At 39.5% G+C, this 26,690-nt stretch overlaps 1 protein-coding gene across 1 annotated transcript in view; it reads right to left on the bottom strand.

Annotated features, from left to right (window-relative positions):
• The window catches only part of ERCC6L2 (ERCC excision repair 6 like 2), a 64,366-nt gene that overhangs the window by 16,056 nt on the left and 21,620 nt on the right, over positions 1-26,690 (bottom strand). The window contains exons 10-17 of the mRNA XM_070935639.1: positions 17,393-17,464; positions 15,283-15,428; positions 12,699-12,794; positions 12,508-12,607; positions 10,425-10,577; positions 8,828-8,899; positions 5,557-6,724; positions 3,737-3,891 (exon numbers count right to left, since the gene is read on the bottom strand). Coding sequence (XP_070791740.1) covers positions 3,737-3,891; positions 5,557-6,724; positions 8,828-8,899; positions 10,425-10,577; positions 12,508-12,607; positions 12,699-12,794; positions 15,283-15,428; positions 17,393-17,464 — 1,962 coding nt within the window. The remainder of the gene's footprint in view (positions 1-3,736; positions 3,892-5,556; positions 6,725-8,827; positions 8,900-10,424; positions 10,578-12,507; positions 12,608-12,698; positions 12,795-15,282; positions 15,429-17,392; positions 17,465-26,690) is intronic.

Raw genomic sequence — 26,690 nt, 5'->3', positions numbered from 1 at the left:
ATATTCTTACTACAAATCTACTCCCAAACTGTAGACTCAAATAATGATGATTTTTTTTACAGTGAGCTTCAAGGCACTCTCAAGCAAATATCAAAAAAGGATCTTTTACATATTATGGGCAATTTCAATGCAAAGCTAGGACAAGGAGAAGTTGCAAGAATAGTTTCGAGCTAGGTGAACATTATAAAGCCAGCAATCGCCTAGTGCAATTTTGCCAGGAAAATCATCTCAACATATGGAACATGTGGTTTATACAAGTGACAGTTATACACATGGGCAGCACCAAATAGACAACGCTGAAATCAGATAGGCTTCACTGTATGCCAACAATGCTGGAAAGGTTCAATTGCAATGGAAGACCACAATGAAAATGTACCAAGTGACCAGCAGAAAATCAAGAACAGTTGAAAAGAATGTACAGCAGTTTGATTTACTGTCATGATGACAATGACGACAGCCTCATTAATAAATAATCAATCATCTTGAAAAAAGATGCAGAACGGGCCCTGGGGAAATTGCCAAATTGGAAAGCCCCAGGTATTAATGGAATACTTGCAGAATTATTAAGACCAGTGCCACTTAATATTATCACTCCCCTGTATCAAGAGATATGGACTACATGTCAATAGCCTCAGGACTTGAAAAGATCTGGTTTTATCCCATTAATAAAGAAAGGTGATGCCAGAGATTGCTCCAACTATTGCACGTTTGCATTGATTTCTCATGCAAGAAAGATTCTGTTAAAAATCATTAAGTAGAAGCTACAGAAGTCATTGATCAAGAGTTACCTGATGTACAAGCTGGCTTTAGAATGGGGCTCAGCACTCACGATCACATTGCCAATGTTAGATGGATTTTGGAAAAGGCATGTGAATATCAAAAGGATCTTATATGCGCTTTATTGATTACAGAAAAGCTTTTGACTGTGTAGAACAAAATAAGATATGGACAGCTTTGCATGATCTTGATATCCCAACTCGCCTGATCAGACTCATCAGATCACTGTACACTGATCAGGAGGCAACAGTGAGAACACTTTATAGGGACTCCAATCCTGGAATCATTCAACAACTTAGTATTCTGAGTTTTGCCTATAGGAAAGGTTTTGAAATCAAATAAAATTCTAATTTAAAGTCAGCAAAGGCCACATCAAGGAGATTCTGAATCTTTCACTATCTTGAGCTTCATTTAATGCTAATCAGTGCAGAGCTTTTCAAACTACATTTTCCAAATCTGGGTTTTTAAAATGCCTGTAATTTTGTTAGTTCAAGACAGAATGTAATGAAATTCACAGCATTAACAGCCCATATAGTGGCATATATCTATGCTGGGTTTTTTGTTGTTGTTGTTGTTTTTTTTGCAAAGGGAAAGGGAAAACCAATCTTCCTGTTCCTGAAGGACTGATAATCTTTTCTAGATTATTTCACTCTATCTCAAGACACAGGATTTCACTTGATCTCCCTATTGATTTTCCCTCCTTATATATATATTCTTACTACAAATCTACTCCCAAACTGTAGACTCAAATAATGATGATTTTTTTTACAGTGAGCTTCAAGGCACTCTCAAGCAAATATCAAAAAAGGATCTTTTACATATTATGGGCAATTTCAATGCAAAGCTAGGACAAGGAGAAGTTGCAAGAATAGTTTCGAGCTAGGTGAACATTATAAAGCCAGCAATCGCCTAGTGCAATTTTGCCAGGAAAATCATCTCAACATATGGAACATGTGGTTTATACAAGTGACAGTTATACACATGGGCAGCACCAAATAGACAACGCTGAAATCAGATAGGCTTCACTGTATGCCAACAATGCTGGAAAGGTTCAATTGCAATGGAAGACCACAATGAAAATGTACCAAGTGACCAGCAGAAAATCAAGAACAGTTGAAAAGAATGTACAGCAGTTTGATTTACTGTCATGATGACAATGACGACAGCCTCATTAATAAATAATCAATCATCTTGAAAAAAGATGCAGAACGGGCCCTGGGGAAATTGCCAAATTGGAAAGCCCCAGGTATTAATGGAATACTTGCAGAATTATTAAGACCAGTGCCACTTAATATTATCACTCCCCTGTATCAAGAGATATGGACTACATGTCAATAGCCTCAGGACTTGAAAAGATCTGGTTTTATCCCATTAATAAAGAAAGGTGATGCCAGAGATTGCTCCAACTATTGCATGTTTGCATTGATTTCTCATGCAAGAAAGATTCTGTTAAAAATCATTAAGTAGAAGCTACAGAAGTCATTGATCAAGAGTTACCTGATGTACAAGCTGGCTTTAGAATGGGGCTCAGCACTCACGATCACATTGCCAATGTTAGATGGATTTTGGAAAAGGCATGTGAATATCAAAAGGATCTTATATGCGCTTTATTGATTACAGAAAAGCTTTTGACTGTGTAGAACAAAATAAGATATGGACAGCTTTGCATGATCTTGATATCCCAACTCGCCTGATCAGACTCATCAGATCACTGTACACTGATCAGGAGGCAACAGTGAGAACACTTTATAGGGACTCCAATCCTGGAATCATTCAACAACTTAGTATTCTGAGTTTTGCCTATAGGAAAGGTTTTGAAATCAAATAAAATTCTAATTTAAAGTCAGCAAAGGCCACATCAAGGAGATTCTGAATCTTTCACTATCTTGAGCTTCATTTAATGCTAATCAGTGCAGAGCTTTTCAAACTACATTTTCCAAATCTGGGTTTTTAAAATGCCTGTAATTTTGTTAGTTCAAGACAGAATGTAATGAAATTCACAGCATTAACAGCCCATATAGTGGCATATATCTATGCTGGGTTTTTTGTTGTTGTTGTTGTTGTTTTTGCAAAGGGAAAGGGAAAACCAATCTTCCTGTTCCTGAAGGACTGATAATCTTTTCTAGATTATTTCACTCTATCTCAAGACACAGGATTTCACTTGATCTCCCTATTGATTTTCCCTCCTTTCTCCAATAAAGTTTGCAACTTCTCAGGGAGGAGAAGCTTCAAGAAATTAATTGACATTACAGTGTTGGTAATGCAGCAATTACCAATATAGCCAGTAGACAGACTCTATATAATGTCCGAGTGAGACTTGAAAGCGGAGAAATGAAAAAGGGGTTTTGAAGGAAAGGACTGTAAGCTGCAGACTAAGGAACAAAATATAATAGAAACAGGCTTGTCAAGTTTATACAATAGGACAGCTGATACAAATTTAAAAATCACATACGACATTCATCAACCAAAAAAGACTTCTGCCATAACCGTAACCTTTTAACTCACAAGTCCTAAAGTTGTACTTATGATGAAAAGATGGAGAGAAGGGGAAGTTACATAAATAAACAAATCGATTTAAGCTTCAGAGTTAACATATGAAGTGAACATGCTTCTGATTTAACATATGAAATGAACATGCGGTGGTTCCTTTCTGATTGTTGTTGTTGTTGTTGTTTTAAAAAAACTGCAGCAAAAGGATATATGCCATATCCTTGGCATACCTGACATATACCGTTAAGTATTTCTCAGTGAAATTTCCATAACAATTTTCTCACTCCCTCGGTACAGAAATAGCAACATTCACTTGGTTAAGAGTCTGCTTTAGGCACCATTTTCCAGTAACCGTGCCTTTGATCACTCACGGTGGTCAACAATGAAAAGCCATGTTTAAAAAGGAAAATACTGAGGTTAAAAAACAACAATAGCAAAAGAAATACACTTCTCTGTCCCTGCTCTTTACCTTGGCTCTGCATACTGCTATGTTTGCTGGGAGCTGGGAAAATTGTTGTAGTTCAAAAACATCGCGGACTGCCCAATGACTCATTTTATTTTCAGCTTTGCTTGGGCCAACCACATGTTGGTTTGAATGAACATATGGAACTTCAGCAACATTATCTGATAATTGAAACAGAATACAGAAATTATTAAGATTGCAGTATGATTGACTAACTTGTAGATGGATGTTCTGTTAAAATTAAGTTCCTCACAAAATCTCAAGGTTAATTGTCATTACTATGGATTCAGAAATTCTAAATATCCTAGTTAGCTGATGGTACATTTTAATCTCTAACTTTAAATATTTAGCAATTTGAAAAAAAATGTAAACTTTATCTTTCATTAGTAAAGAAAAACATTTTGTTTCCCTTGTAGTAAGCTTAATTTATAATAATTTCATGGATACGGCCATGCTGGTGTTCTGGGACAATAGTAAGTGTCTTCTTTCAGGTGTTTTCTTTTTTAATTTTCCACTCGTCTTTCTGGGTGGTGTCTCCAACTTTATCCAACTTGCTTAGCTTTTCTGAAAGGGAACTAGATAATGCCATCTGTTCCAACATTAATTATAATCATTGTTAAATATTGCATTCTAATCATTATTAATGGGGCTGATGCATAATGTAATAAAAATACAACTTAAAAAAAATACAAATTACTGAAAATATTTAAAAATTCTTATAATACCCAATTTTAACTTAGCCAGATTGCATTTACATTAACCAATTAAAATTATTTCTGCTTGATCAGCATCAATGATTACAGAAAAGAACTAACAACTGTATTCTATGCAATCCACAAACACCAACAACAATCTATATTCAGATTAAATATTTTAGAGGTTATTATTAACTACATTTAATAACCACTGAATCTGTAGGGCTATTTACAAGAAACATGCCAACGTTACAGAATAAAGAATAGAATATATTAACAAAACCAGACTACAAGAAAACTAAGGCAGAATGAAGACCCAAAACACCCCTTTGAAGAGCTTTATTTGGACCAGTTTCTCAAAGGTATTGGTGACAGCCAATCAGATGCTAGTGAGAGGCCATTCCAAGGATTTGATGCCAAACGTTCCACCGGCTTTTGCTACTGGTTTAGCAGAAGTTATGCAAGCCCACGTAATATTAGTTCATAAGAATAACACCTAATATGTTTTGCTGACTTTGTAGAGAAGGTATTATGCAGGACCTCATGAATGATATATAATACATGGCATGTAAATATTTACAATAAATATGTCATGTTTAATGTGTTGCAAATTCCTAGATGATCTCCACCAGTAGCTTATTGTGAAAGTTATATAACATTACCAACAAGATCAAATCTTGAAGAATAATTTGTTATCAGTGACCAATGGCTCAACATTGCCTTCTGATCTCTCTGCTCTCCAAAGAATGGAATCATGCAAAGCCGACTCCTCCGAAGCAACACAAGACACTATGTTGATGACATTGGGCATCTTACTTTTTAAGCAATATAACAGAGATGTAATCCCTGCTTAGAAAGAATTTATCATCTCAAGGAGAAAGTCTAAGGAAGAACTGAAGATCTAATGTAAAAGATGAACAACAGAAAAGAAGAAAATAGCAATAGCACTTAGACTTATATACTGCTTCACAGTGCTTTACAGCCATCTCTAAGTATTTTAGAGTCAGCATATTGCCCTCAACAATCCTGGTCCTCATTTTACCGACCTCGGAAGGATGGAAGGCTGAGTCTACCTGAGTCAAAATGGTAATTTATAAAGAAACAAATCCTTTGTGAAATAAATATAATTACCAAAAAGTCCATCCAGTGATCCTATTTTTTGTCCTTGGCCTGAGGGTGACTCTTTGCTTACAGAAGACTGCAATCTGCTAGAATTACTTTGTATTCTCAATGTCATAGAAGGATAATTGAGATATGGTGAGAATCTGGACATCATTTGAATTCCACTCCTATTGCCCTTTAGTGTTAGTTTTTTTTTACTAGTGTTAACCTTCTTAATAACTGGAAAATGTTCTTCTTCTGATGAATATTCCTCTATAATCTGAGAATCAGCATTGCTTTCTTTCCTACTTGGACTGCTTCTATGAACAACAGTTTTAGAAGACTTATTTCTTTCCTTGTTCTGGAATCGTTTTTGTTTCATAGTATTGGTTAATTTCTGCTTTCCTGAAATGGACATCTCAATATCTTCAGATTCATCGCTAACATAACTTACTTCATTCCTAGCTGTTATCTTTCCAATATTTTCAAATGGTTTTATTTTACTGAAAGGCAAAACATTTCCATAACTCTCCTCGGAAGTCAAATGTTTTTGCAATGGTGTAAGTAAATGCATTTTTTCTGCAGCTAAAACGTCACAGTTTTTGTCTGTCTCTTGAAATCTTTTAATAGATTCCTGACCATTAGGAAATTGGGAAGGAAAGATAATATCATTTTCACTTGAGCTGTCTTCAATGTCCATAACTCTTCCATCTTTATTTGAATTATACATGCTTTTACATTGATCCTTTTCTTCCTCAGAGGTTGGTAAAACAGAATAAGCCCTATTTGCTATTTCACCATGTTTCTCTTGTCTCTCCGTACTCATTTTTGAGACCAAGGTTTTCTTACATCCTGAAACATTCCTGCCTTCAATTTTCACAGAACCATCATTCTGGGCCTTTCCTTTGGATTGCTCTCTTATAAATCTGTGATCAGCATTTTCATCAACAGACATCCCAATGCAACCGCCATCTTCGGCTGTTCTAGTTTTCTTTTCTAGAAGCTTAGGAAATCCACACTGCAGTAAACTCAGTTGTCCCTCTGCAACTTTGTCATGTTTTGCTTTGTAATTTCTCTTTCTTATTCCTTGGTCCTTAGACTTTTTCTCATGCTCCTCATCACTGAAGTCACTGGAACACTCAAGTCCTTCATTTTCTAATGGTTTTGTATCTTGAGCTTCATAATCACATTCTATTTCCTGTATAAAAGAAGCCACTAGTTTAAAATGTTTCATTAAATATCATTCATAATAATCAGCCCTTAAAAACTACATTGCTGTCATAAAAGTAATTGTCAGTGTTTAAAAGCCATACCATGATTTTTAAGATAAGGTGAGATCTACCCTGGCTATCAGCTCTTGGGCTGGTTTTGTAGATCAGTGATGAAGAGGGGTTATTTTTCTAATTTCTCTTTTCACATGTAACTCCCTGAAAAAATGACTTCAAGAGTTGGGAGATACAGTGAAATATGTTGGCAGTTTCATAGGGAGATGGAGAGAAAAGCGACAGTATCAAAAACAGAGTTCTCTTATTTTCTTTGACAGGATGTCTTATGTTCATTGGCTATACCTGTATTCAGCCTGCACTTATATTAAGCAGATATGGACTGTTGTGGAAAAGAAAATCCTTCGAAACTATTCAAATTCTTGGGATTTGAATCCCCAAAAACCTACCTATTATTTACTGACTAAGGCGAAAATCTTCATCATAGCTTCCACTATCTAATCTTTCAAGAATTTTTCTTTTTTGTTTTTGTGCAAAACTATTATCCAAATCAAAGATACCGTATTTTTTGGAGTATAAGATGCACTGGAATATAAGACGCACCTACCTTTTTTGGTGAGGAAAAGAAGAAAAAGAAATCTCCCTCTGTCTCTGCGCAATTTTGCCTCGTTACAGCAAACAGCCTGCTTTACTTTCGTTTTCATTTTCAGCATAGGTCGATTAGCACAAGGAAAAAAAAAATCTGCTCCAGCAATTTACCTCTTTGCAGCAAGCAGCAGAGCCCTGCGCAAAACAGCTGAGAGCAAATCAGCTGAGAGTTGGGAGGCCGATCAAATCAACTTGTGCTAATTAGGCTGTGCTGAAGCTGAAAGGAGCTGTTTTTTCTTGCTGTTTGCTTGCAAGGAGGTAACTGCTGCGAAGCAGAGGCCAAAGGGTGGGGGCCAGTGGGTGGGCAGGGCTACATTCAGTGTATAAGTCGCACCTAAATTTCACCCCTTTTAGGGGGAAAAAAGGTGTGTCTTATACTCCGAAAAATACAGTATGTAGATTGGCACGTGTAGCTCAATAAGAAAACAAATCCTATTCCATTCAACAAGTGTTGTAACTAATACATATGGTATTAGAAGTTCATTTTAATTAATTTTAAGGAGATATATTGCAGAAATAGTGGAATATATGGTATAAATATTTTAATGCACTTATTTAACTAGTCTCCACATTCTCTATATTATGGTATATTATGATGGTACAGTTGCTACATATACTTATCATACCTTGTTTATCAGCTGTACTAGGCTTCCTCTTAGAATGAAGCATTTGAATATAACAAAATATAAACAATTCCCTTGACTCCAAATATAAACAACATAAACTCTAAAGTCAAGGGAATTACTTCAGATAAACTTTGCAAATGTTCTCATGGTACAGCTCTTGAAAGCTGTTATTATTTCTAATAGGAATCATATATCAGACCCTCTATATTTCATGGAACTACTTGTGCAACATGCTGCCAGTATATCATTATGAATTCTCACTTCTATTACTAGACCAGAACATTCTGGATTCTGAATTTTAGTAGTGGGGGAAAATATTCTCCTGCTCTTGAACTGAAGCATAATAATGATATTAAGACAGTAAAACACAAAAAACCAAATGTACAGTTTATTACACTAGCTCCATAATTACATCAAAAGCTTCACCCCTTGTTATTTAACTTTTAAGAACCATCTTAACTGGCTGTACATTAATAAATGTTTTGTTATAAGATGTCTCTGTATTAGCTAGTGCCACTTAAGTTGTGCTCTACAGTGCCATGTAACACTGATCATATCTATTCAGCATTACCTTTTCATGAACCAGATTCAAAACCTGTCAAAGGAACTGGAAAATAAATTTTGTATATTATAATGCAAGCAAAAAGCATTGAAATCAGAATATCAATGGCCTCACATTCCTAATACTTCTTTATAATTCTTCTTATTTTCTTCAGATTTTATTTGTAGAAGCAAATGTTATAAATCACATTTACAAAAACATTAAACAACATGTTTCATGATATTATTATTTATTATTTCTACCTCATGAGGCCGGGATCCCTCTTTCAACCACGTAGCAGCTGTCATGACACCAGCTTCTACTTGACCTTCTCTCTATAAAACAGCAAAACAATTTTAAATACGTCAATCCCTGATTCTGACTATGTCACTAAATTGTATACTAATAGTGTAAACATTCTATTTCCTATGTAAGAAATCTGACTTCAATTTGTGCTCAAGAAATGAGAATAGGGAATATCCATTGGCACATTTACTAAGGTCTGAAAAGACTGTCAAAGTACCGGCTCAATGTAGAGGAACTTCCTAAGTTTTTTAATTTCAATGTTTGATGTAAGAATAAATACCCACAGCTCTAAGGAATATAACCCACCCAAAATAGAAATCTGGCAGAAATAAAACAAGGGGATATGTAATACAATGTCCCAGAAGAAAGGCTGATTGAGTGGCTGACATCCTGAGCAAAAAAATAAACAAATCATAAAGATGAAGATAAAGATAAAATGTGAATTATGTATTCACATTTGCTAGTAGGGTAATAATAATAATAATAATAATAATAATAATAATAATAATAATAATAATAATGATGATGTATCCTCGGAACAGCTTACATCCTCCGACGATACCTTAACAGTTCCTAGGTCCTTGGTTAGGACTCGAGCTGCTGAGCTATTAACCAGCCTCAAAGGCTGTGAATCTCACTAAAGATTAACCAATAAATAATAATAATAATAATTTTATTTCTATACCGCCCTTCTCCCGAAGGACTCAGGGCGGTGTACAGCCTATTTAAAAACACAGACAAAACAACAATATAAAATTTAAAATAATTAAATAAAGTGGCTCAAATTTAAAACCCCAATAAATTTAAATACCCCAATTTAAAACTATTGTGTTGATAGTCCGGCCTGGCGGAACAACAGGGTCTTCAATGCGCAGCGAAACACCCGGAGGTCGGAGATCTTACGAATTTCCGGGGGCAGTTCGTTCCACAGGGCTGGGGCTCCCACAGAGAAGGCCCTCCCCCTGGGCGTCGCCAGCCGACATAACTTGGCTGATGGCACCCTGAGGAGACCCTCTCTGTGGGAACGGACTGGTCGGTGGGAGGCTATTGGTGGCAGAAGACGGTCTCGGAGGTACCCGGGTCCTATGCCATGGAGCGCTTTAAAGGTGGTAACCAACACCTTGAATCGCACCCGGAAGACCACTGGGAGCCAGTGCAGCTCGCGCAGGAGGGGTGTCACATAGGAACAACGGGTTGCGCCCATAACCACCCACGCGGCCGCATTCTGGACCAGTTGGAGCCTCCGAGTGCTCTTCAAGGGGAGCCCCATGTAGAGAGCATTACAATAGTCCAACCGGGAGGTGACAAGGGCATGAGTGACCGTGCGCAAGGCGTCCCGGTCCAGAAAGGCCTGCAACTGTACACAGTTAAAATTAAGTGAATAGAAAAAATGCTATTGTAATAAACTGGACTATTTTCATGCAATGAAAATTTGTGATTTTATCATAGTGAATATTCTTTTGAATTTTCTAATTAGTTATTATTCAGCAAAATAAAAAACTAATGGTGTGGGTAAATCAAAATATTCAGAAAGCCCAAATAAATGTACAGCACCTCTAGAATCTCTTTTGTAAGACAGGATCCATGGTCTTGAAGTCTGAAAAGATTACGAATCCCAAAAAGTTCTCCTTGATGCTCTCTGGATCCTTGAACTGCCTTGAAATATCGCTTGGCATTTTTACTTCCAATCGCTACACAATGCAGTTGCTAAAACAGAGCAACACACATGTTTCAAATGCACATGCCAGTAATGTAGCAGAATTTCCAAACATGCACAGTACAGGTTTATGGAAAGCAAGCAGAATGTCCAACAAAGAAATAATGTATTTTTATTTTCCCCAGTGGATGTGGTATTGTTCTACCACATTAACATATCACACAGGACAGATATGATCTTTCCTATTATTTTGTATAACATATGAAATTAATAAAACTATTAAAAACCTGTTACAAAGACATACTGTTCAGGGCATCATTATCATCATCACCATCTTCATCCCTGCAATAATTCATTAGCTAGAATAGCAAATGATATTAACATACTAGATAAAGCTCACCTGCTTACTCTCAAGTAAGTATTATTTGAGCTAGGTCACAGAAAGGCCATGAAATTGGTCCCAATGTACTATCATCCAAGTTTCACTTTGGCTAGACTCTAGAGCAAACTCGCAGGCCACAGGCCAAATGCATCATGTGCTGGCCATGCCCACGCCTGGTTTAGTGAAGGGGGAAAAAAGTCACGATATGTCACGTGATGATGTGACGACACAAATTTGACAGCCCTGGGCTAGAGCAATAGCCCACTTCTTCCTAATCACTCTGCTTCTGAATTAAGGTGCTCTGTTGGGAAGAATAGCTTTGTAAAGGGAGCATGTGAAACCGATGAATCATACATTGCCTGCCTCTGATATAAGACGGCAAAGACGTCTTATATCTCTACTATACATTTTACTGAAGTCCAACTTCAACAATTGTATCTAAAATATACTGCATAAATATGGAAATATTTAGATTGGTCGTTGGCCAAAATCTAAGTAACATAGCATAATCTTATCCAGTAAAATGTATTAACGTGACACAACTTTAAATTTCTCAAATTATTCTCCCTCCACCATGTAAAGTGGGAGCACTGAGGATCATTTAAGAGCTTTATATTTCACAAATTCAGATATTGCGTAGATTCTAGATATATGAACTTCTGTGACAGTGATCTTCTTTCCCAGTCCTGAATCCTAGTGAGCACAATAGTACTCATTTCTATGGATAGTATTCTCCAGTTTTCTTTTCTGTGGTCTGCACTGGAAACTACCCCTAGCAGCCTGTTGCCCTCCAGCTGTGATGGATTATACTATTTGGAGATGATGAGAGTTGAAATCCAGCATAGCTGGAGGATATCAGAAATCTGATTTAGAAGGATCAAAATTCAGACTGCGTGAATATATCACATTTATGGTTGAGGCATGGAATTTTAGGATGTCAGCTAAGGAGCAGAAAAGGAACTTGAAGACAGAATAAGGGAAAGAAGGAATAGACACCCTTAAATCTTTAATAGTTAACAGTAAATATCCTAGATGAGAGATGTCAGCAGTGAGATCAAGTAATCCCTACCTGCACTTTACAAGAATATTTCAGAAGAAGCAAAATAACTTCTTCCTCTCCCTTTTATTCTACAGATAAATGAAACACTCTAGATGTGCATTGACCTAGCACTATAAAGCACAGCAGGAAAAAAAATCTTTTGGATTTTTACAGACCTCAGAGTCTGAACATTCCCTGAGTTTTGTGACTCTTATCTGCTGAAGAATGTTGAGACTTAAGTTTCCAAAAACTCTTGTGCCACTTTGGCTGTCCCAACAAATATGTTGTGATTGTGGGTATAGTAATAAAATAAATTTTGATTCCCCCCTCCCCCCCATTAAATGCATTTGGGTGAATGGCAGAGTTCCTTTTCCTTAATAATATCCAGCGCAGGAATGCTTAATTTTATGAATCAGAATTAAATTAATCCAAAAGCTATAAAACCAAGCCAAAGATTACTGAGTTGTATTTGATTGATTTCCCCTCCCCAACAAACAGGGCAAGTCATAGCAATTTATTAAGAAACCAATATGACTGCAAATATAATGAAAACTTTTACCTGTTTGTAAATCTGTCGTAAGTACATCATCTCTTCCACAGTCCCCAAAGAAATTAGCCGAAATACTTTCACATTTCTACGCTGGCCAATTCTGTATGCTCTGCAAAATCATTATTTTCAAGATCAAAATAAAGATGAACCTCCCAACCATAGAAAGAAAATTTTTTAACAATTTAACAACTAGAATGTACCTGTCAATGGCTTGCAGATCATTAGCTGGATTCCATGTTGGATCGAACAGTATAACAATATTAGCACCAACAAAATTAAGACCCAATCCACCAGCCCTTAATAATAAGGAAAAGACATGTAAAGGGTAAGGAAGAAATACAAGAGTACAAAACAATGTATACCATATAGTACTCCTGCTCTAATTATTTTCCTCTTTACAAATTAATGACAATTTCAAAATTATCAGCAATTAAAGTATGGCTACAAAACAAAATTAAACAAAAATACAATGTAGATCTTGTTTATAGACAAACTCACTGCAGTTCCATAGTCAATCAAGATTTCCCTAGAACCATTTGAGTGTACTAGTGATACCTAATTACTTACATAATTCACATCCTGATGGCAGAACCTTTTTACAGTAGCATAATAACTTTAAGATGTATAACTTGCCCAACAACATTCTTTGCCCATTTATGTGGAGAAGACTTAACATTTATATTAAATATATTACTCTATTTAAAGAAAAAGTATTATACCACATAGTTAATCAAATCTACCATTCTTCCATTTGATACCAGGAGATGTTATCCATGCTCATTTTGGTTACCAGTATCAATTCAAGAAATAAAATTATCTTAATCTTCTATTTTTCATACAATGCTTCCTTTCCATCATTTTTAAATTAGGCAAAAACAGACCACATAAGCAATTATGGTGCATGATAATTTTACATTAAACTACTTAGCAAGGACATAGGGAAGGTATCAGAACGGGTGGCAGTGATGCACTTAAAGGAGAACTGGATTTTCATTACCTGTTTCATAGAATCTTCATTTTTTTGTAAGTATCTCTACAAGTAAGTTTATTGTTGTTGACAAATCTTATTGACACATTTAGATATCTTACAATCTTTAGTGCAGAAACTGGAAATCAAATTGCATGTGTCAATGTAACATTACCATGTGATAGGTTTTCCTTTTTTAAAATCAGAGCAGCATACTGTTTTTTTCTTTACAAATGTTTTGAAGCAATAGAATTTCTGAGTAAATCTAGAAGAACATATTTAAAATAGTTTATAAAAACTTTATAAAAACACTTAACGGTGTTTTTAGCCTTTGGCCCATATCTTTTAGTTGAAAAATCTTGTTATGCTTTAATGGGCAAAAAAGGATTACTCTTCTTACTAAAGGTTTCCTCTCATAATTTCATGCTCTCAAAAAAGTAATGTCAAAATTATAAATAGATAGCAGCAGAAATCTCTTACAGACTTGAATCACTGATAGACTTAGTATGAGCTTTTGCAAAAACAGTGGTTACATTTCCTGATATACTACATTATAATAGCTATGTTCTGAAGTCTGAAGCTACTAAGTATTTGATTTAGGAAATCAAAATCATCAGTGAACTAAAAAGGAATTTGATTATTTATGTGTGTTTGCTTTGTCTTGAAGCTAAAATGTCTGTCCTTACTAGAAGATTGAAGCAGAGTGTAAACTGGAGTCAGAGAAGTAGTTGGTTTCACACACAAACCTTGTCTGAAATAAATCAGCATTAAAACTACTGATCACAGAAAACAGGGGATAGAGACAAGACCAGAAGTAGAAGAGAAAATTGCTTTTGGAAACTGCTTATCTATCATACTACAGAACCATTTGCTGCACTACAACTCTCAGTATCCCTCATCATTGAACATCAGACTAGAACTGTTAGTATATGTAGTTCAGCAGCTTCTAGTACAGGGGTCCACATCCCACTACCAGGCAGCAGCCTGTTTGAAACTCCACTCATGCAAGCAGTGGGGGGGGGCACCCGCCACTCGCACAAATGGTACTTTGCTGGCTCAAGTGCATGCACCTGCCACACACATGGAATCCTCCCATCCTCTCCCTCCCCTGGGCCGGACCATCAAACCAGAAAGGTTGGGGACCGCTATTCTAGTAGATCCAGGTTCTTTATATTTAGCTCTTATTTGATGTAGTTTGGTTTTCCATATGTTCTGCGTGCGGTATCACAGAAATATACTTTCAGCATTTTGCAAGAGAAATACTGTAGTATGCACTAAAACAGTTAATTGCCCTACATTAATATAGTAATACCTGTAGTTTGTGTTAATTCTTTGAATTTGTGTATTTATCAACTTTTCTATTGGCTTCATTCAAACAGTCTAAGACAATATATATTTCAAAAATTGTGTGTAAATTATTTTGATTCTAATTTGTGTTTTTATCTACCTGTCTATTGGCTTCATTTAAACACAGTGTAAGATAATACCTTTCAAAAATTGTGCATAGTTATTTTGAGCCTAAAGCCAATATAAAACTCTTATTTAGTTAACAATATTCATCACTGGTTTCAGATATCAGATTAAACCCAGGAAGGGAGAAGAGTAAAAAAAAGCATGGTAATACATAAGCACTTGATTCATTTCTAACTTCTACCCTCAGAGTTTTGAGTGATGAAGTCTACTTCCCAGTTTTATAGTAGCCGACAGTAATGTTATTGCTTCTTCCCAAGGAGGTGACAAATGCAAGATCAATCAAGAGTGTAATAAACTTGCAATACATTTCTATCTAGACAGAAGCAGACATGGTGTTCTCTTACATTGTAGAAACCAGGCAAATGTTAACTTCTTCTGTGCTGTTGAATTCTTTTACTATTTTGACTCTGTCCTCTGCCTTTGTATTGCCATCGAGTCTTCTGTAATCTAGCCCAGATGCCATGCAATATTGTTCCAGAACATCAAGTAACTAATGGAAAAAACAGTAATTAAACAGTTAAAAAACAACTACCAGTTCCTATTAGCCCAGGTTTTTTTTTAAAATCATCATTCCAAAATCATACATACTGGCTTAAAAGAAACATTTCTCATTTCCATTGTTTGTATTTATTATATTAGTATTAAATTTAATTTTTCCCACATTCTAGCACAATACAATAATGTTGTAATTTAATACAGAAACATCACATATATTTACATCAGAATTTGTACAAACCAGACAATTATGTGTGGAATTTCTACTTTGCAGCATTTGGGACTGATGACATGGCTATTACTATTACAATCTTGATTGCCATGTCATCAGTCCCAAAAATGGCAAAGCAGGAATTCCACGCATCAAAACCAAAGTTAGAAGCACAATCTTATATATATGGTTTAGAAAACAAATTTCCTGAGGTTCAATAGGGATTATTTCCAAGGAAACAACTATTAACTTTTATATTTAACAAGTGATTCACGTATTATTTGCTTTTCTCGCAATCTGGGTGTCCTCCTGGACGCACAGCTGTCTTTTGAAGAGCATATGACGGCCATGGCCAGGGGGGCCTTTTATCAGGTTCGCCTGATTCGCCAGTTGCAGCCCTTTCTGGACCGGGACGCCTTGCGCACGGTCACTCACGCCCTTGTCACCTCCCGGCTGGACTATTGTAATGCTCTCTACATGGGGCTCCCTTTGAAGAGCACTCGGAGGCTCCAACTGGTCCAGAATGCGGCCACGCGGGTGCCCACGTGACACCCCTCCTGCACGAGCTGCACTGGCTCCCAGTGGTCTTCCGGGTGCGATTCAAGGTGTTGGTCACCACCTTTAAAGCGCTCCATGGCATAGGACCCGGGTACCTTCAAGACCGACTTCTGCCACCAATAGCCTCCCACCGGCCAGTTCGCTCCCACAGAGAGGGTCTCCTCAGGGTGCCATCGGCCAAGTTATGTCGGCTGGCGACACCCAGGGGGAGGGCCTTCTCTGTGGGAGCCCCAGCTCTGTGGAATGAACTGCCCCTGGAAGTGCATAAGATCTCCAACCTCCGGGTATTTCGCTGTGTACTCAAGACCCTGTTGTTCCGCCAGGCTGGGCTATCAACATAATAATTTTAAATTGGGTGTTTTAAATTTCTGGGGTTTTAAATTGAGCTGAATTATTTAACAATTTTAAATTATTTTAATTGATGTTTGTCTTATGCTTTTAATAGGCTGTACACCACCCTGAGTCCTTCGGGAGAAGGGCAGTATAGAAATAAAATTATTCTTATTCTTCTTGTAGAAAAATGCTCAGTTTAGGAAATGTATCATATCTACATGATGATCCTCATATTATGATATACACTAATTGTTTTTATTGCATGAACCAAGGAGTGTAAGGAGAGCCTTGCTGAATTCAAGCCAAAGTCTCATAAATCCAGCATCCACAATGCACAGGGGCCAAAAATATAATATACTGGGGATCTCAAAAACACAAACAGAAGTATAATCTACTTTAATACCCTATGGCAGTTGAAGATATTCTGCATGTTATTCAGGGGATGTATGCAGCCGTAGTAAACTTTGCTGACTCTATCCTTCACAAGTCTAAATTGGTGCTCCTTTATATTTGATGTTAATGCATTCCACATTTTTAATATCTACTTTGTATTTCCTTTTCTTGGTTTCGAATCTGAATTATTTTCCATGAATGCTCCTAAATTTTAGTGTTTTGGGAGAAGGAGGGAGGAAATCACATATGCTCATTTGGGGAGCATTTCCCAAAGAATAGATTTGTTGTTATTAGAGTAGAAATGTATGATGCAATTTAAAAGGTTTTCTCCTGTAAAGAATTATAACATTTGAAGATGCTTTGTTCTCTATTGTTCCCTGCATAGTCATTTCAAGCTAGAAAGCAGTAATGGATGAAAGATGCTAATAACATCCCGAGCCTTACATTAAGATGACATAGCTTACCTTTGTTGAAAAAGAAAAAAGAAGCACTTTATCTTTGTTTTTCCTGAAATGATTTAAAAGTTTCTGAAGGACCTGGAAGTGAACAATGGAAAATAACATTGACTAAATCTCACCCCAAATGTTTTACCATATCTATTTTACATAATATGATCTCTTTACTTTGGTCTTTAAATAAAAATACAGATAAAACAGAATCAATAAGTATCACAGAAAAACAGCCTTATATCTAGAACATATGAGAACAGGAACTATAGAGGTAAAAGATGGTTAAATAAAGCCATAAAACTGCTATAAAATTGAAAACTGCATATAATGCATGGATAAAACATAGTAAGTTGATAGTGTGCTGTATGCAACCTACAAAAAAAGAAATGAATTAAAAATTAAGTTGTGGCAACAGAAGCTACCCAACCAAAATCTCTGGAAATAATATACCAGCAGTATAATAGCATATGCCAAGTCTGTCTAGACTTGATGATCAATTCCTGATAATTTTTGCACAATTCTGCCAAGAATTTGGCAATATTATGGGTTGAGTCAGAGATTTGTAGGGAGATCTAGAATTGCTCTGTAAGTTTATAACCTAGTGAATAGTTTGAGAAGAAGGGTACTCTGGGCATCTATCTAAAATGAGCAGCGCAGGAAGATATGCTTGATAGTTCCAATTGCCCAGCATTCCAAGGGCAAACTTATTGAAAGAAGGTCTTCCTGTGTCTCCCATCTATCACAACAGTGATGGCACTGTAGCAAACCAAAGTAAAGATCCTTGTGTTATGAGGGCTCTCTAGCTGTTTAAGGCAGGGGTTCCAACCTGTGAGTCACGGCCCACTACCCACAACCTATTGGCCACTGGGCCGCATGAGTGGCTGGCCTGTGCACATGTCTGTGCGTGTGCGCACTCACCCCCACTCACAGTAGCATCACTGCATCACACGGGCACCAGCATCACCGCAAGCGTTCTGTAGGCACGCTCACGGCCCTGTTTGTGTCACTTGCCCGCAGCCCTGTTTGCATGGCACATGCGTTCGCTCACCTAAAGTCACCTGACCCTCCCCCCTCCGGGCCGCCAATCCAGGTTGGGGAACTCTGGTTTAAGATATGCAACTAATATTGCTCTATTCCATAGGTGTCAAACTTGCGGCATTACATCGCCACGGGATGTTTCGTGATGTTTTTTCCCTTCGCGAAGCTGGGGTGGGCGTGACCTGCATGTGAGGCATTCGGCCGATGGGCCACCAGTTTGACATCCCTGCTATACCTTAGGTTTTCTGTGGTGGGCAAGTTTTGAGTTTAGCTTGAATCAGTTTGGTAGTGTGTCCCCCCCATCATATACTGCTGACAGAGCAAATGAAGTGGAAGAGTAGAGTCCAAGTGTGGGAGGGGGATTAATTTACAAAATGGTTAGATAAAGGAGTTTCATCATGACTTTTTTTCAGATAGTGTAAGGAGTGCAGGTCTGAAGAACCTGTATTTTGAGTATAATAAATGTTAAGTAGTAATAGTATATTTCTCGGTGTTTGGGAGATGATAGTTGCTGTGGGCTTCCTGGAGCCAGAAGCATGAAAGATCACACTTAAAAGCATAAGATTTACTCAACTTTGTTCCCTTTATATGTCACAAGTACATGTCAGAAGTGTGCCTTTGATCTCCTGGCAAAGGCCATAAACTTGGTTTTATGAAAGCTTATTTCCAGATGATCCTCTCTTCAATATTGAGCAAAGCCAACGCCCCCCCCCCATGTTCTTTTGAGTCCTACAGGGGACCTAGAAAGAATCATCACTTCATCCATCCATGTTCTTTGACTGGGGGGAGGACGATGCAGAGGGAGGGGAATAGGAGACCCAGCACAGTATTTATGAGAAATTTAACAGAAGCTCTGCTCAACCTTTAGGTTGTAATAATGTTTGATTAATGACTTTGGAGTTTGCATTTGACTTTTAGGGACATACCATTGTGGAGATGTGAATAAGAGATAGTAAGCACTAATCAATCATAGAAGCTTCCAGTTTCTCCCACAAATTGGCTCAAGAAAGAGGGTGAAATGTAGACTTGAGAGCTATAAAGGCTGCCTACAGAGAAAAGACTCTGAAAAGAGTGTTTTTCAATTAAATGCTGGAGCACTAGGCAGTAGTCAAAGATACATCAAAGCTTTTGGAACCAGCCTTTTCTGCCACTAGGTTTTTCTTGTTCATGTCCCTTAGATTACAGTACAGATGGCTGGTGCAGAGTTTGCTGACTGTGTTAAGCAAATTAATGGGTCTAGAGTTTGCTAGGCATTCTCTTTCTTTTTAAAAGTAGGAAAAATAGCTGCTAGCCTCTTTTTTAAGGGGACAATCATACTTATTGAGAAGATCAAAATGGAAACCCTCTGCACTGAGTTATTTTTAGTTAGCTCAGGAGGGATTGAATCACCACCAGGAACCTTCCCATAAATTTTATCTTACAAATTTTCAAAGCTGGAACTAACAATAGCCACTAAAATGGATTGACAATCTATTCAACCTCTCCTGAACTTCAGAAATAAGATGCAATTGTTGGGAAAACTCTCAATTAAAATCCTAAGGAGGGGTTTTATTTTTAAGAGTCAAACGACAGTATCTGATCCTGGACAGATCAGAGATAATTGGTGTGATTTGTGGTAGATTAAAAAACTTAATAAGAAAATTGCAATAACAGATTGTTAACAGAGGGCCTTGAATATTAACTTTGCAGTTGTTTAATCTGTTAACCATTTATTTTTATGGATGGATAGATGGATGGATGATATATATAGATATACAGATGATATAGACAGATATAGATAGATATGACAGATCAATTGGGTTGCAAATAGGTGTAGAAATTTATAAAGTTTGGATCTGTTTTGCAAGGGGGAAGCTCTCAGCTCTTTTTCCCGAACAATACGGAAACAGCAAGAAAACACAACAGGACACATCCAACTGGGTTAGTGATGCTGGTTTAATGCCACTGTTAGCCCCGAGAAAACACCGAGCTCCAAACGTTTTAAAGTTGGTGCTATGAGCGTTCGCCTTGTAGCGCCTTTTATTATGCCACTTCACCCCACCCTCATTGGCCAGGTGGACGTCCTCCAGCTGGGGAGCACTTCTTTGGGCACCGCCCCTCCTCTGTGTCAGCATACCAGCCTCTATTGACATCGTCAGTGCCGCGGAGGTGAGTTGCCACGCCTCCATCACGTATCCATCCCACCGGCGTCCGCGGAAGGTCCTCCATCACCGGCATAGCAGCAACCACCCCCCGGTTTCTATCCCCGACGCACCGCGGTCACAGAACTGTCCACCTATACCCAGTGCCACCACCACCACCGTGAACAGCTGCGTTTCCCAGCACGTCATGTCGTTTCGTATCCTCCACTGTTACGCCTTCCCGTCCCTGCATTGTCGAACAATATGTCGGGTTCAACAAGCGGCTCCCCTTTACCAAGGGCTCCTCTGTAAAATATAAAGTAGACGTGTTAATAGCAGCTCTTGGCTTTAGTGGGTTCTTGAATGGTTCTAGTTTTGTTCGTTTCCTATCCGCTTGGCACTTATATTCCGCTGCCGCTTTGTCTAGCGCTGTTCTGATGTGTGGCCATAATGTCCTTATTTTTTCGGCCCATTCGCTGGGGATCACTCCTGTATCAGGTGATTCCAGTTCGGGGATAGCAACGAAATCCCGTCCTGACACTATTTGGAATGGGGCAAACCCAGTACTACGGTGTATTGCATTATTATATGCCACTTCAGCGAATGGCAATAAGGTCGACCAATCTGTTTGTTGATAGGAGATATAACTTCTTAGATGGCATTCCACCATAGCATTGGCTCTCTCAGTCGCACCGTTAGTGCTAGGGTAGAATGCTGAACTAAGTCCCTGCGTCGACCCTATAGCCTGTATGAAATTCCTCCAGAATCTTGCCATGAATTGCACCCCCCTGTCTGAGATAATCCTGCAAGGCACCCTGTGTAAGCAGTAAACGTGTTGGATGAAAAGGTTGGACAGTTTTCGGGCTGATGGTAGCCTGCTACACGGTATAAAATGGGCTTGCTTAGAAAAGAGATCGATGACAGTCCATATTACTGTATTGCTATTGCTTTCTGGGAGTTCAACGATAAAATCCATGGCTATTTTGTCCCACGGTTTACTGGAGCTAGCCACGGATTGCAACAGCCCAAGTGGTTTTCCTGGTCTCAATTTGGATTTGGCGCATATAGGAAAACTGTTTATATATTCCTCTATGTCAATCCGCATATGCGGCCACCAGAACTGTCATCATATTAGATGCAGGGTTTTGAGAAACCCGAAGTGTCCGGCTGCTTTAATGTCATGGCACCGTTGTAGAACTGCCTTACGTAGTTCTATCGGGATGTATAGTTTATCACCCTTCCATACCAATCTCTCTCTATGAGTAAATAGATGCCTATTGTCCTATACCTATACGTCTGTTTTCAGGGCACTGCGGAGTCCTTCCTCCCACCCGGTAGGTATATCGGACGTGGCTAACGTCCTCCCTATTGGATGTTCATTGGGTATCATGGCTTGTACCACCTCATCCCGCTTACTATGAAATTGTGGCATACGGGATAGGGCGTCAGCCAGAAAGTTCTTTCCCACTGGTACATATTTCAGTACAAAATTAAATCGTTGAAAATATTGGGCCCAATGCACTTGTTTGGGCAAGAGCTTCCTGGGGGTTTGTAGTGCTATCAGATTCCTGTGATCCGTCCAGACTTTGAATCGCTCCCTCGCCCCCTCCAATATGTGTCACCACGTGAGGAGGGCCCAATGGACTGCGAATGCCTCTTTTTCCCATATAGCCCACCCTCTCTCGGTGGGGGTAAATTTTTTAGATGTATGGCTGTAATTGGCCGTGTTCGTTGCTTTGCAAGAGTACCGCCCCAATGGCCACATCGCTTGCATCTGCTTGCACTGTAAATGGTTTTTGCTGGTTAGGGTGTTGAAGTATGGGCTCCTGAGCGAATAGAGCTTTCAAAGTGTCGAAAGCCTTCTGACAGTCCGAAGTCCATACTATATGTTGGCTCGGCTTTACTTTTATGATATTCCTTTTGTGCGGAGGAGGTCGGTAAGGGGTAATGCTATCTGAACGAATGCCGGGATAAATTGTCTATAAAAATTGGCAAAACCGAGGAAACTCTGTAATTGTTTCCTTGTCGCCAGAGCCTGCCATTCCAAAACTGTAGTGATTTTATTGAAGTCCATCCCCAACACCTTTTTAGAGATTCTATACCAAAGGTAATCCAACTCAGTGTGGTGGAATTCACATTTCGAGACCTTGACGAATAGTTTGGCCTCTAGGAGTCTCCCTAACACCTGGTGGACTAACCGTACATGTTCCTCCATGGTATCAGTATAAATGAGGATATCATCAAGATATACCAACACCCCCTGATACAAGTGCTCATGCAGTACTTCATTAATCAGTTGCATGAACACCGCCGGGGCTCCCTGCAAACCGAACGGCATGACCTGGAACTTGTAACTGCCGAGAGGGCAATTAAAAGTGGTCTTCCATTCGTCACCTGGTTTAATGTGAATGCAGTAGTACACCTCCCGCAGATCTAGTTTTGTGAAAATCCGGCCTATGGACAAGGTAGCCAATAAATCTTTTATCAGCGGTAAGGGGTAAAAAGGTTCTATGCTCACAGGGTTCAAATCCCTAAAATCAACACAGAGACACAGGCCCCCCATCCATTTTCTCCCTGAAAAGGACCGGGGCAGCCATATTGCCCTGCTAGGTTTGATAATCCCTCTGGCCAGATTTTGACCTATATATCTGCGTAGTTCCTCCAGTTCTTTTGGGGTCATTGAATACATACGGGGCTTGGGTAATGTAGCCCCGGGTATTAGTTCTATAGCACAATCTGTTGTACAATGTGGCGGTAACAAATCACATTCTACTTCACTGAAGACCTCTGCTACGTCTGCATATATATCTGGGACCCCTGGTACTAAAGGTTTAGTATTCCGCAAAGATTGTATTGGGCGAACATCATCTACCCTTTTACCAACATCTTTTGCAACCGGTTCAGGACGGAGCTCAAGACGCAGTTTCCTGTATCCCCCCTCCCACCATATTGTGGGTTGCCATTTATCCAACCAGGCTAATCCCAGAATGATGGGCTCTATCATCACATCCACCACCACAAACCAAAGATATTCCCAATGTTCTCCTATTTCCAGTCTTATTGGCTCCGTTACCTGTCCATTTGCTCGAATCGGATGGGGTCCTTTAACTGGACTAAGCGGAGACCCAATTGGGTCACTAAGGAGTCCCGCATTAAACACCGGGTGCATCCTGAATCAATTAGTGCTCCCTGTCATATCTCCTTAGCGGTACATGGGTTTCGAAGGATAACCTGGATGACGAAAGGGCGTATGGACGCACTCACCATTGAATCGTGGATGTCTTCTTCATCAGTCGCCCAATACCACCGGTAGCTCCTAGGGTCCCACTGACACCCCGGCCTCCTTGGTAGGTGTACCGCTCTCAGAAGGCAAGGCCTGTGATGCCGCTCTGGACCGTTCTGGAGTTGTTTGCGCTCGCTCCTTCCCATTGGTTGCTGGGATGCGACCTGTGGAAGGTTGTGGTGGAGGAAACGGACAATCCAAAGCTCTATGTTCCACCTGATTGCACCTGAAACACCGGAATGGGGCCCTACGAGTAGACTCTGAGGTCCCGGTTGTCATGCTTGGCCTCCCTGAGTTCCTAGTTGTGGTTGGTCTGTCTATGGCCCGTCTCGGTTGCGTTGTTCCGGCTATCCCCTTGAACCGAAATTCTTTCAGGCCGATATCCAAATCGATAGCTGCCCTAAACCATTCCGTCAGACGTGGCAGGAGACCCCGGTAGACACATGCTTGCCTTAACTCACGGTCCAAACCTAGGTAGAACTGGTGCACAAGCATCTGCTCAGACCATGCCCGCAATCTTTCCACGATTGCCCAGAAGTCCTTCCCATAGTCTCTCGCAGGTCGACCCCTCTGCTTCAGAGACACCAGTTCCTCCTCAGCCTGCTGCGTTCGGGAGTCATCCTCGAAGCGGGGAAACAGGCCTATGTCTGTTAATTCCCGGGCATGGTCGCTATAGAGGTCAGCTACCCAGTCCGCTGCCTCCCCCCTCAATACAGTCATAATCGCTACCACCATTGCCCACTGGAATGGATAGAAACGACCATACAAATCCATATAACTGATGACCTGGCTCAAAAAAATAGCCACTCGGTCTGGACTCCTATCAAAGGTTGCTTGTAGCGGTGGTGGACCCCACATCGCCTGAGGAGGCCATCCCCCTGGGGCCCACATATAGGCCTGTCCAGGATACCCCTGTGACGGTGCACGAGCCGCCCGGGGCCCCGGGTCTCAGATGGTTGCCCCGGGCCGATCCGCTCACTATCCCGCAGTACCTGCGCAGGAGCACTGCGTATGCCCCATTCAACAAACCCTACCCCATCCTCTGGGGGCGGCGGGTGGGTTCCGGTGGCTGGGTGTTCTGTCCTCCTGAGTCTGCTGAGGCCAGGATCCAGCCTTAACTTAGGGCTGGCTAAACGAAGTGGCGTAATAAAAGGCGCTACGAGGCAAACGCTCATAGCGCCAACTTTCTCTCAGCTCTTTCTCCCGAACAACATGGAAACAGCAAGAAAACACAACAGGACACATCCAACTGGGTTTGTGATGCTGGTTTAATGCCGCTGTTAGCTCCGAGAAAACACCGAGCTCCAAACGTTTTAAAGTTGGCGCTACAAGTGCTCGCCTTGTAGCGCTTTTTATTATGCCACTTTGCCCCACCCTCGTTGGCCAGGTGGACGTCTGCCAGCTGGGGAGCGCTTCTTTGGGCACCGCCCCTCCTCTGCGTCAGCATACCAGCCTCTATTGATATCAACAGCACCGCGGAGGTCAGCTGCCACGCCTCCGTCATGTATCTATCCCACTGGCGTCCGTGGAAGGTCCTCTATCACCGGCATAGTAGCAACCACTCCCCCGGTTTCTATCCCCGACGCACCGCGGTCCTGGAACCGTCCGCCTATACCCAGTGCCACCACCACCGTGAACAGCTGCTTTTCCCAGCATGTCATGTCGTTTCATATCCTCCACCGTTCGTCCTTCCCGTCCCTGCATTGTCGAGCAATGTGTCGGACTCGACAGAAGCTACTATACTGTTGCAATATTGTTGTTGCAAACAGTGTTCAACTAGAGGGGATAATATGTGTTTCTGTTCTTTGTCCTTTTAATTCATGTTTTCTTAATATTCTTGTCTACTTTTGTTTTGTCTTTGTACATTTTTTCACTTTGTATTTTGTATTTTAATCTTTTGAATAAAATAAAAATCTAAACAAAAAATCCCAATCTATTCATCCTTTTTTAACCAAGGAGGAAAAAGAGAATCAACTAAGTTAAGGTATGCTATGATTTCTGGGCATCTAAGGTTCAGAAGTGAATGTCTGCTCAATAATGGGATATCCCTTCTTCACCTTGCTCCTCACATTCCTTTGGTCTTTATGGATCCTCTGACCTACACTTTGAGAGCAGGGAGAAGAATCCTATCCTGTTCAATGAGTAGAAGATCCTTTTGCTCATGACACTACACCATAGGATTCCAAATGGACTACAAGCTAATACTAATTGATATGACAGCACTGTCTATGTCTATGTTTCATTATAGAAATAATCCTCTCCATGCTAATAAAGGCTTTGTTTAATACTAAATAAAAGAAAATGCATGGAACAAAAATAGCACCATCCTGTAACAATGTAAAAGGCACAAACCACATTGTGATTTGCTCATTGTTTGATCTTTGTCTACAGGCAATAATCACATTTAACTAATTTACTAAGACTGCAATCCTAAAGAGCCTGGATTATATTGGTTGCCACTCTGAGAGTGAGAAAAATGCTCAAATATCTGAAGATGAAATCTCCCCCTCTCCTCCATCTCTGCAAAATCATTCTTTTCTATCTGAGGACCTCAAATAGAGTTGGAACAAAAGTACATTAATGGAATATCTGCAGATCTGCTAAATCCAACACTCCCTCACCCCAGACTCCTGTCGTCTCTAATGACCAAATGTTTTCTTCCAGCAAACAGGTTATGAACAGCACAATGAAAGGACAGCACTGGTGATCACAGAACATTCTGAATATGTTGAGATGAACTGCATCCCAGGGTACTGAAGAAACTTCTTGAAAGCCTGCCTTTGCGAAGTATTTTTAATAGATACCAGAGATAGTCAGTCTATTATTTCACACAAAAAATATTTTCCAACACAAAGGAGCATGATTACTGAAA

This window comes from Pituophis catenifer, unplaced genomic scaffold (assembly GCF_029215685.1).
Source record: "Pituophis catenifer annectens isolate HBS135680 unplaced genomic scaffold, rPitCat1.0.hap2 SCAF_2, whole genome shotgun sequence".
In the NCBI taxonomy this organism is placed as follows: Eukaryota; Metazoa; Chordata; class Lepidosauria; order Squamata; family Colubridae; genus Pituophis; species Pituophis catenifer.
This window is presented reverse-complemented; position numbering and strand designations above follow the sequence as displayed.